Source organism: Saimiri boliviensis, chromosome 8 (assembly GCF_048565385.1).
Source record: "Saimiri boliviensis isolate mSaiBol1 chromosome 8, mSaiBol1.pri, whole genome shotgun sequence".
NCBI classification, from domain to species: Eukaryota; Metazoa; Chordata; class Mammalia; order Primates; family Cebidae; genus Saimiri; species Saimiri boliviensis.
Window position 1 is genome coordinate 72,470,252 of NC_133456.1, and position 11,264 is coordinate 72,481,515.

An 11,264-nucleotide genomic window follows, 5' to 3' on the forward strand; every position below is an offset into this window, starting at 1 on the left:
AGAATTTTTCCCAGAAGTGAAGGGCATGAACTGCCAGGTTCAAAAGGTACAGTGTAAAGAAATTGAAAATTTCAGAAATTACTTATCATTGAGCTGCTCTGTGGCAGCGCTAGAAGCTAGCATACTACTGCTTTTCAAAATGCAAGAGCCTGACTTTCAGTCTAGAATTCTCTAGCCAAGGAGATGATTACAGAGTGAGGGTAGAACTATTTCTGGCAGGCAGAGTTTGAAATGTATTTTCTGTGTAGACTCTGGTCCAAAGACATTCCTAGAATCTGTGTTTTACCAGAGTGAAAAAGTGTAAACCGAGAAAGGGGAAAATGGGAGATCCAGCATAGAAGGAAGGCAAAGTAAATTCCCAGGGTAATGGTGAAGGGGTGAGAGTTTTGCCAGGCCCAGAAAGCAAAGTCCAGATTGGCCCAGATCACAGAGCTCTGGGAGGGAAGCCTAATGTGAAAATGAGACTCTGTGTAGGAGATTTGACTGAGGCGATTTGTACTAAGCAGTGGCTTGCAGACAGAGCTCTTGAAGGAGGTAGGAAAACTTACAAAGATACTGAAATAAAAGAGGAGGAAATTAACTCCAGAAAATAAAACAAAATCATGGTATCACACTGTACTTCTTCGGATTGATAGAGAGCAGCACTGGAGTACAGATGGCCCTCAGCCTGCAGTGGGGTTATGTTCCAGTCAGCCATTGTAAGGTGAAAATATCGTAAGTGGAAAGAATGCATGGCTGGCCGGAGCTGTGGCTTGCCACTGCTGCCCGGCGTCACCAGAGAGTGGAGTCTACTGAATGCCTGTTGCTTTCACACCGTGCCGAAGTCAAAACCTCCAAAGTCAACCATTGTAAGGGAACGTTTGTATAGCAAAGAAAGGGCATGTAAGTGCCTTTAAAGGGACACTTTTTAAGGCTCTTACCCCTTTTTGGCTAGATTTGACTTTGACTCTGGAGGAAGCCACTGAAGACGACCCCATCTAGGGGCTGGGTGCGGTGGCTCATGCCTGTTATCCCAGCAGTTTGGGAGGCCAAAACAGTTGGATTGCTTGAGCTTGGGAGTTTGAGACAAGCCTGGGCAATGTGGCAAGTCCCCATCTCTACAAAAATAAAAATAAAAAATTAGCTGGGCGTGGTGGTAGTGCCTATATTCCCGGCTACTCGAAGGCTGAGGTGGGAGAATCACTTGACCTTGGGAAGTCAAGGTTGCAGAGAGCCATGATTGCATCACTGCATTCTAGCTTGGGTGACAGAGCCAGACGTTGTCTCAAAAAAAAAAAAAAAAAAAAAAAAATCTACCTTAATACCAAATCAGTAGGTAAAGTGAAAAATTGATGAATCAAGGTCTACAATGTTTACATTCCTTTTTAAATATTTTTATTTTATTTTTAGAGCAGTCTTTCTCCGTTACCCAGGCTGGATTGCAGGGGCGTGATCATAGCTCATTGTCGCTTCTGAACTCCTGGGCTCAGGCTGTTTCCCTGCTTCAGCCTCACAAGTGGCTCATACTACAGGGGCATGCCACCATACGTTACTTTTTTGTGTGTGTGGAGATGTCACCATATGTAACTTTTTTTTTTTTTGCTGCCCAGGCTGGTCTGAAACTTCTGGCCTCAACCAATCCTCCCTTCTTGGCCATCCAAAGTGCTGGGGTTACAGGTGTAAGCTGCTGCACCTGGACACATTCTTCTACATATACTGAGATAAAGATTAATAAAAAGAACTAAAAGCGTTAAAAGTGGATGTCACTAGGGAACTAGATGAAGATGGGAGGTGGAATGGGATTGGCTGTTTTTACTTATAAGCCTTTTAGTACTTTTTAACTTTTCATCTGATCAGCATGCGTAGAAATATGAAAACTCAGATCATTGTTAAACTCCTCAAGATCACATCTTGGGAAGTATTATTACCTGGCTGATTTAACACTCTTCTTTTCCCAAGAAAGATTTTGTTTATTTAAGGCCTTGTTCTAGAAAGGAGTTAGATTATTCCTTTCCTTAGCTCAAACCAACTGCTTTCTGGTGCCTTAAAGTATCTTTAGCCCCAATGCTGTGTGGTTTTTTTTTGTTTTTTTTTTTTTGTTGTTGTTGTTGTTGTTGTTGTTGTTGTTTTTTGAGACAGAGTTTTGCTCTTGTTGCCCAGGCTGGTGTGCAATGGTATGATCTTGGTTCATTGAAACCTCCGGCTCCCGAGTTCGAGTGATTCTCCTGCCTCAGCCTTCCAGGTAGCTGGGGTTACAGACAACCGCCACCACGCCCAACTAATTTTATTTGTATTTTAAGTAGAGACGGGGTTTTACTGTGTTGACCAGGCTGGTCTCGAACTCCTGACCTCAGGTGATCCACCCGCCTCAGCCTCCCAAAGTGCTGGGATTATAGGCATGAGCCACCGTACCCGGCCACTGTTTTTAAGTATTTCTTAAAATGTTTTTGTATTGTTTGTGCCTCAGATGCTCCTTCACGGGAAAGGCCGTTCATGATTTTTTAAATTGCCCTCTGAATGCCTAGAACAGTTTTACCATGGAAATGGGAATATGGAAATCACCTTTAAAATAAAATGAGAGAAGGTGACCCTTTCTGAAACAATAGAGAACATCTGATGTTTGACAAACAAGGGCTGCACAGAGCTAGAAAATGATAAGGTATGGTGTGGAGATAGATGGATGTATTAGATATGTAGGGATGGTGTGAAGGAGATGCCCATAAATTGGGACCAGATTAAAATGGACCCTGAAAGCTTGAAGCTAATTTTGGAAATGTGTTTTAGGCAGTCAGGAGCCAGCATAGGTTTTTAATTAGGAGAATGACAACATTTCATATCAAAACATGGAATTTTATATTCAGAGTGATGTATAAAATCCAAAATTTTGTACACATCAGAGCTGTGTACAAAACAAATAAATTGTCATAGAAAACAAACATGGAACATACTGTCTGAAAACATTAGTACTGATTATCTCTGCAGTAGGACCTTGGGTGACTTTTTCTTCTTTTTACTAGCAAAAATGTATTACTTCATTGTTGTGGGACAAGGATAATTTAAATCCTCATGGATAGGCACAGTGGTTCACATCTAGAATCCCAGTGCTGAGCAGGAGCAGTAATCCCAGCACTTTGGAAGGCTGAGGTAGGTGAATCACCTGAAGTCAGGAGTTCAAGATCAACTTGGCCAACATGGTGAAACCTCATTTCTACTAAAAATACAAAAATTAGCTGGGCATGGTGGCATGCGCCTGTAATCCCAGCTACTAGGGAGCCTGAGGCAGCAGAATCACTTGAACCTGGAAGGTGGAGGTTGCAGTGAACTGAGATGGCACCACTGCACTCCAGCCTGGGCAACAGATCAAGATCCGTCTCAAAAAAAAAAAAAAAAGGAAATCCCAGGGCTTTGGGAGGCCGTGGTGGGAGGATCGCTCAAGGTCAGGAGTTTCAAGACCAGCCTGGGCAGCAAAGCAAGACCCCCATCTCTACAAAAACAGATTAAAAATTAGCTGTGTGTTGTGACATGCCTGTAGTCCCAGCTACTCAGGAAGCTAAGACAGGAAGATCACTTGAGCCCAGGAGTTCAAGGTTACAATGAGCTATGATAACACCACTGTACTCCAGCCTGGCCGACAGCCTGTCTCTAAAAATTAATAAGTAGGGGCTGGGCACGGTGGTTCATGACTATAATCCCAGCACTTCAGGAGGCTGAGGCAGGAGAATCACGAACCTGGGAGGCAGAGATTGCAGTAAGCAGAGATCGTCCCAGCCTGGGTGACAGAGCAAGACTCCATCTCAAAAAGTAAATAAATAAGTAAGTAAATAATTATTGTCAGGCTGATGTTTTATTGTGAAATCCACAGCACCTGTTGCGTTCTGCTTCTCGTTCTTTGTTTACTGGAAGGGTAAATGCCCTGGGAACTTCCTCCTGTGAGAAAATTTGGGTGGCACAGAGGATAAGGAACTTTCCGGAAGCACCTGATCTTCAGCTTGGCCTTATCTTCCACTTTGTTCTAGGATTGTTAAAGATTCACTCCAGTCAGTCCAACCCCCAGCAAGCTGTCCTGACAATTCCCAGCCAGCTCAAACCACTCAGTGTAAACACGTCCGGAGGGGTACAGACGATCCTGATGCCTGTGAATAAAGGTGAGTCCCTCGCCCACGGGCCATCTGTGCTGTGGCCGTCTCTACGTCTCCCAGCGTTTTCCAGGTGGTGACTGCTCTGCCTGTGTACAGCCACCCTTCAGCCATCGCGGTACTTCCTGCACCTTGAACGCTAGGCCACCAACTCCAGGACTCAAAACCCAAATGTTTGTTGGCTTCTAAATAGCTGCCCTTTAAAGTGGTTATTCTAGTTAGAAAATAAATAAATAAATAAATAAATAAATAAATAGCTGCCCTTTAATCTGGTTATTCTAGTTAGAAAATAAATAAATAAATAAATAGCTGCCTTCATGTAAAGTCGAATTGAGGGGGAGCATTTTAAGTGTTTTATAAGAATTTACATTAATTGGATTTTTTTTTTTTTTTGAGACAGTTTCCTCCTGTCACCCAGGCTGGAGTTCAGCGGTGCGATCTCCGCTCACTGCAACCTCCGCCTCCTGAGTTCAAGCAATTCTTATGCCTCAGCCTGCCGAGTAGCTGGGACTGCAGGCGCCCACCACCGTGCCTGGCTAATTTTTGTATTTTTAGTAGAGATGGGGTTTCGCCATCTTGCCCAGGCTGGTCTTGAACTGACCTGAGGTGATCCACCCACCTCGGCCTCCCAAAGTGCTGGGATTACAGGTGTGAGCCACGGCACCTGGCCTGGATTATTTTCTTAGTTTAACGACAAGCTCCTGTTTCCACAGTTGAAGATATACCTCAGTTGCCCTCATACCTAATCATGGGCCACTATTAAAAAGGGACTTTGTAGTTCCTGTTTTCCTGAAGTTATTTGTGCTGTTAGTCTAATATGGGGTTGTCACCTGGGAGTTAGATCACCCTCATTAAAGATAATTTCTGTATTTTGTATCCCTCCCTCATTTTTAGTGGTTCAGTCATTTTCTGCCAGCAAGCCACCTGCCATTCTGCCTGTAGCTGCCCCAGCTCCAGTCATCCCCAGCTCTGCTCCAGCAGCTGTTGCAAAAGGTGCGTAGGATCTCACAGAGTTTTCGTCCAGGAGTTTTGTATTTATCCTTTTTGTTGTCATTCATGTTCTCTCATGATGTCCAGAAGTTTTATGCGGGACATTACTATAATCGGAATCCGTTGAATTTTCAGCACTTGGCAAATATGTACTAGATGCTCATATGGTAGACTTAACATTGAGGGAAACACAGAGATGTATATGGATCATTACTGCCCTTCAGTCATGTATAATCAGGTTGAATAGAATTGCTGTAGACAGCAGGCAGTGATTGATAAAGACAAGACATGTGGCCAGGGAAATGATTGCTGAAATATTGCACCCTGGGGTGTCTGATCGGGGTTGGCAGGGGGGTGTGGAGAAGGGCAAGACTTTGTAATGAGGATGGATTATAACCTGGACTTTAAATTTTAGCTGTGGAGAGTCAAGGGGTATGCCAGATTAGGGGCACAGTAGAGACCAAGACTCAGCTTCCCCTTTGGGGAAGTGGCCAGTTAGAGGGACTCTGTCGTGATAAAGGAGGTTTAGGTAGGGACCAGACTTTGGCGAGCTGCCAGTGGGAGACATTCCTGCCCACAGGAGTAGATCAGGATAGCACAGTGGATTAGAGCAACATGCGTGACGTTGATAACATCTCCAGTAACATTGATAGCTCCTGTGTGTTGATACCCTACAGTGGACCAGTCACCATACTAGCTGCTCTGTATATATAACTCAGTCTTAATTCAGCACTTCAGCATAGCTCTTATGCCCATTTTGCAGATGAGGAAACCAGTTTGGGGATGTAAGTATATACGTTCCCAAGTTTAACAAGCCAGAAAGCAGTGAAACTGGAAATTGAAATACACATTTGTCCAGTCCCATACCATGCTGCTTTTCAAGCATGCCAGGGTCTCGCATGTCGGGAAGGAGGTAGTAGCTTTGTAACTTACTAAGGAAGGATTTGGCAGACTATGGCCCACTGCCTGTTTTTGTGCATAAAGCTTTATTGGCACATAGCCATGCTCGTTCATTTACACGCTGTCTTCTCAGACTTTTGCACTACAACCACAGTTTCTACAGAGATCCTATGACCCACAAAGCCTGAAATGTTTACTGATATACCTAGCGTAGAAAAGGTTTGCCAACCACTGGCCAGAAGATAGCCCATGAAAGAATGGTGTCAGTCTGGACCAGTATTTCTCAATAGAAGGGACATGTTATAGGCCTGCCTCACACAGATTCTCATTCAGTTCATTTTGGACTGGACCAGAGCATATTTGTTTTGATTTTAATTGAAGTAAAATGTTGTTCAATGAAATACAGTTACTTTTTGTATAAACCTGGCCATCTCTACCTCTTGATGGGGTAATACCTCATTAAGAGGTAGAGATGGCCAGGTATGGTGGCTCTTGCCTGTAATCTCAGTACTTTTGGGAGGCTGAGGCCGGTGGGTCATTTGAGGTCAAGAGATCAAGACCATTCTGGCCAACATGGTGAAACCCTGTCTCTACAAAAAAATACAAAAATTAGCTGGACGTGGTGGCATGTGCCTGTAGTCCCAGCTACTCGGGAGTCTGAGGCAGGAGAATCACTTGGACCCTGAACCCAGGAGGCGGAGGATGCAGTGAGCCGAGATTGCACCACTGTACTCCAGCCTGGGTGACAGAGCGAGATCCTGTCTGAAAAAGGGTGGTTTCATTAGCTTGGAAATATCCAAGCACAGTGGATCTGATATTTCTGCCTTATGTTTCAGAACACTGGGATAATGCTGAAAGTTGATAAACTAGCTGGAGAGATGATGTTGAAAAGGTTACAGCATTAGAAACTAGAACAAGCCAGCCTTGTTCTTCAGTGTTGGTAAATCACATGTGGGGAGGGGTCTCACATAGTAGCGTGGGTGGTGGCCCTTTAAGAAGTATCTAAGGAGCCATTTTATTGCCCCTGCCCTGTCATGAGACTGGAGTTACCTCCCCCCACCGAGACCCAGGCTAACAGTTCTTCCCTTGTCTGATAACCGTGGGATGGTAGGAGCCATCTCAGTCTCCTGGCTGTGTCCCCACAACAGCTGGAGTGGCAGTTTTCTTGCTGAGCTTCACTGCCAGAGCTTTGTCTCTGCCTGCACGTGTCCTTCCACCGCTGACCCCAACAGCTGCCTCTTTGTTGCTCTTCCTTTGTAGTGAAGACTGAACCAGAAACCCCTGGGCCAAGCTGCCTTTCTCAGGAGGGCCAGACAGCAGTGAAAACAGAAGAAAGCTCCGAGCTGGGAAACTATGTCATTAAGTAATTCTGCTAATCTTTCCTAAAGGAATTCCGCTTCGGGTGTTTGTCTGAGGCTTTCTGAAAGTCACGCCTGTGACAGCTGAGTGTGTGCAGAGTTGTGTGTATAGTTCTAAGCCCTTGATGGGAGGAACTGTCCATCCCTATGCGGTGGACAAGTATTGTCACTTGACGCACGCTGAGGGTCGTCATTTTATACGGTGATGTGACTGGACGTGGCACTTGATTTGTAGCCTTAGAAGCCTCAGATGGGATTAGACCTCCCTTCAGTTGAGCTTGCCAACGTGGGCTTTCTCTGCTGAGTCCTTTTTAAGTATAGAACCCCCTTGCTTTACAAGGAAAGTAATCTATGGACGGAAAGACAGGCTAACATGATAATTGTACATCTTAATTCCCTCAGAACGGAATATATACATTAAATACATGGCATATATATGGCTATAGAATCTGCTACAGGTACTTAATTTATTGTCTGAATTTTTTTTTTAATCCCTTTCAGGCTAGACCATTTGGAGACTATCCAGCAACTCTTAACAGCAGTAGTAAAGAAGATTCCGTTAATCACTGCAAAAAGTAAGACAACTACACTGAATATAGGGGTGAATTTCTAAAAGCTGTGAACTTAAGGTATTGAGTCAACTGAAATCACTTGGGGTTGTAAATTAATATTGATACACCACTACCTTGTAAGGTTTCAGCTAGAGATAGAGCTCATATGCAGGGGTTTTAGAATCGACATCCAGTTTTTTATTGTTTTTACTGTGTTGATCTGTAGAAGGAATGTTTTACATTTTTCGTATGTCAATCATAAATTGTTAACGTATGCAGTTAAAACTCTTCATTGGTGTTTGGTGTTTGCCAGTGAGGAATGCATTTCGCATTTCCTGCAGTGCGCCAGGCCCTGTGTAGGCTTGAGACGTTCACTGTCTCATGTAATCCCAGCCTCCTGTGTGATAGCTGGTGTCATCTCCATTTACAGATGAGAAACGGAGGGTAAGCAAGGTTGAATAAGTTGCTCGAGATCACATAGCCGTGGGTGGTGAAACAGGAACCAGCCTGTTCTGTTTGATTCTAAGGCCATTCATCTTTCCTCTGAAACTCAGTATGGCACACTGTAGAAATGCACAGGTTATAAGACCTCCAAAAGTGGCGTACCTTATCACTACCTGTCCTTAGCTAGATTCAGTAATTTGCTGCTTAGCCCAGTTGTTCTGACAGAATTCATAGCCCTTGCTGATGGGCAGCAGCCTGCGGACATAGGAGCGTGCGCATGGGCAAGACCACCATGCATCCTCAGAGGGAAGCCACTGGCAACCCCCATGCCACCTACATTTGTAGGGCTCTGAACATGCACGTCAGGTACAGACCACCTACTTACTTTTTCCAACTGTAATAGCAAAGCAGTAATCTCTTTTCTCATAAGGTAAAGTTTGGGAGATCATTTTGATAATATAGCTTAGAGTAGATGTTTAGTGAGTTTCACAGCCTAAGAGAAGAAATTCAAACAAAAACACACACACACACACACACACACACACACACACACACTTTTCTCTCTCCTTAAAAATACAGAATATAAGAGCTGGAAGATAGCTCAGAAACTGTCTTCCCAGCTTTCTCAACTTATAGATAAGAAAACTGAGCTGGTCACGGTAGCTCACACCTGTAGTCCTAGCACTTTGGGAGGCTGAGGCGGGTGGATCACCTGAGGTCAGGAGTTGTAGACCAGCCTAGCCAACATGATGAAACGCCGTCTTTACTAAAAATACAAAAATTAGCCAGGTATGGTGGCGTGTGCCTGTAGTACCAGCTACTCGGGATGCTGAGGCAGGAAAATTGCTTGAACCGGGAGGCAGAGGTTGCAGTGAGCTGAGATTGCGCCACTGCACTCCAGTCTGGGCGACAGAGCAAGACACCATCTCCCACAGCCACCTTGTGAGTTAATGGCAGGCCCAGGACTCCTAGTGGAGCACTACTTCCACAGACTTTAACAACCCTATGGCAGTGATTACCTTCTCTACCAAAGAGGCCAACCTCCCAGGAAGGGGTGTTGCTTTGGGTACGCATGACAAGACACCTCTTCTAAGGCGACACTCTCCTGTGTTAGGCTGCATCTGAGCTTGCCCAGGAAGGAACATACCTGCAATAAAGAGGTCTCAAGAAGTTACTGGCCTGCCTCCAGCAAATGACATGTGATTTGAATCGTAAGAGCTTTATTCAGGGTTTGCTGGGTATGTGTGTTCTAGGTGAAGATGCCAGCTGCTTTTCTGCGAAGTCTGTGGAGCAGTACTATGGCTGGAACATTGGAAAAAGGAGAGCCGCTGAGGTAACCCCGTGTGTGTGTTTGACATGCAGGCAGAACGCCTGTCCCTTCTGGCTGCCTCCAGAAACCTTGTCTTACGGAACAAGGATGCAGATTGCAGCACATTTTGTTAAAATACTCAATGGCAGAATATATTCCTCAGTTAAAAGAATCTCTTTTCAGAGACCTGTATCCAGCCGGCTTTCAGGGCTGGCTGCCTTTTCTGAGTTTCAGAAGTTTGAATGAACTAAAGTATTGAGTCCTTACAGTCCAGCAGCCGCTCTGCCGGTGTGCTGGGGTTGGGAGCAGCCTCTGCAGCACCTGCCCAGGGAGCAGTGGAAGGTGCTGGGGTCGGTTTAGGGCAGGCTGGGGTGGGATGGGTGGGAAGTGGGAAGTCATAGGTTGAGACCAGGTGAAAAGCCTTAAAGGCTGAACCTAGGAGTTGCTGTTTTACTTTATAGGCATTCGGAAGCTGGCAGAAGTTCTTTTTTAAAAAAAAATGGGCAGTAACACAACCAGGAATTTTTTCTTTTTGCTTTTCTTTTTGATTTTTCCTGAAAAATCAGGTTAATCCTTAATACTCGGAGTGGGGATGGCCTGGTTTTTGGTGGCAGAAGTGAGAATTCCATGCTGTTTTCGTCTTAGATGGCAGTGTTTGTGTGTGTGTCTGTGTATATATATATGACAGAGATTTTTTTTGTTTGAATTTCTTCTGTTAGGCTGGGAAACTCACTCCCCCCACCCTCCGCCGCCTCGCTGAGACGGAGCCTTGCTTTGTAGCCCAGGCTGGAGTGCAGTGGCGTGATCTCGGCTCACTGCAACCTCCGCCTCCCGGTTCCCAGTTCAAGCAATTCTCCTGCCTCAGCCTCCCAAGTAGCTGGGATTACAGGCGTGCACCACCGTGCCCAACTATTTTTTGTGTCTTTAGTAGAGACAGGTTTCACCATGTTGGCCAGGCTGCTCTTGAAGTCCTGGCCTTGTGATCTGCCACCTCGGCCTCCCAAAGTGCTGAGATTACAGGTGTGAGCCACTGTGCCCAGCTGGCTTTTTTTCTTTAAAAAAAAAAAAAAAATTCTAACAGGTGAAGTAGCATGGTGATTTATGATTGCATGATATGTAGTTGTATTAAGTGGAAGGATTTAATTATGGTTCCAAAAAATATAATTTTTTAAAGTGGCAAAGAGCAATGACAATGCGAAAAGTCTTACAAGAAATCCTGGAGAAGAATCCAAGATTTCACCACCTGACTCCCCTCAAAACCAAGCACATTGCTCACTGGTGCCGCTGCCATGGCTACACCCCACCGGACCCCGAGAGCCTGAGGAGTGACGGGGACTCCATTGAGGATGTGCTGACCCAGATAGACAGCGAGCCCGGTAAGCCTGTGGTGGCCTTTGGTGGCACTGCCCAGAGCGCCTGGCAGCCTGGGGCATTTGCTGGAGTAGAGAGAGGTGAGGACTTGGAAGAGGTGCCACAGAGAACAAGAGCCTTTGCCAACCCCTGCCAGGTCCTCCCTAGGACTGTACAGTCCCTGTGCAGCTGTTTGTAACCAGGTATCTCAAGTGTTATGCCCCAGCCACAAATGTCCTGGCCCGGG

General features: G+C 45.3%; 1 protein-coding gene across 3 annotated transcripts in view; it reads left to right on the forward strand.

The window, feature by feature from the left end:
* Positions 1-11,264, forward strand: part of YEATS2 (YEATS domain containing 2) — a 104,941-nt gene that overhangs the window by 86,991 nt on the left and 6,686 nt on the right. For all 3 annotated transcript variants that reach the window (XM_039478515.2, XM_039478516.2, XM_010337619.3), the window contains exons 22-27: positions 3,996-4,124; positions 5,010-5,108; positions 7,266-7,368; positions 7,865-7,938; positions 9,612-9,691; positions 10,842-11,043. In XM_039478515.2, coding sequence (XP_039334449.1) covers positions 3,996-4,124; positions 5,010-5,108; positions 7,266-7,368; positions 7,865-7,938; positions 9,612-9,691; positions 10,842-11,043 — 687 coding nt within the window. The remainder of the gene's footprint in view (positions 1-3,995; positions 4,125-5,009; positions 5,109-7,265; positions 7,369-7,864; positions 7,939-9,611; positions 9,692-10,841; positions 11,044-11,264) is intronic.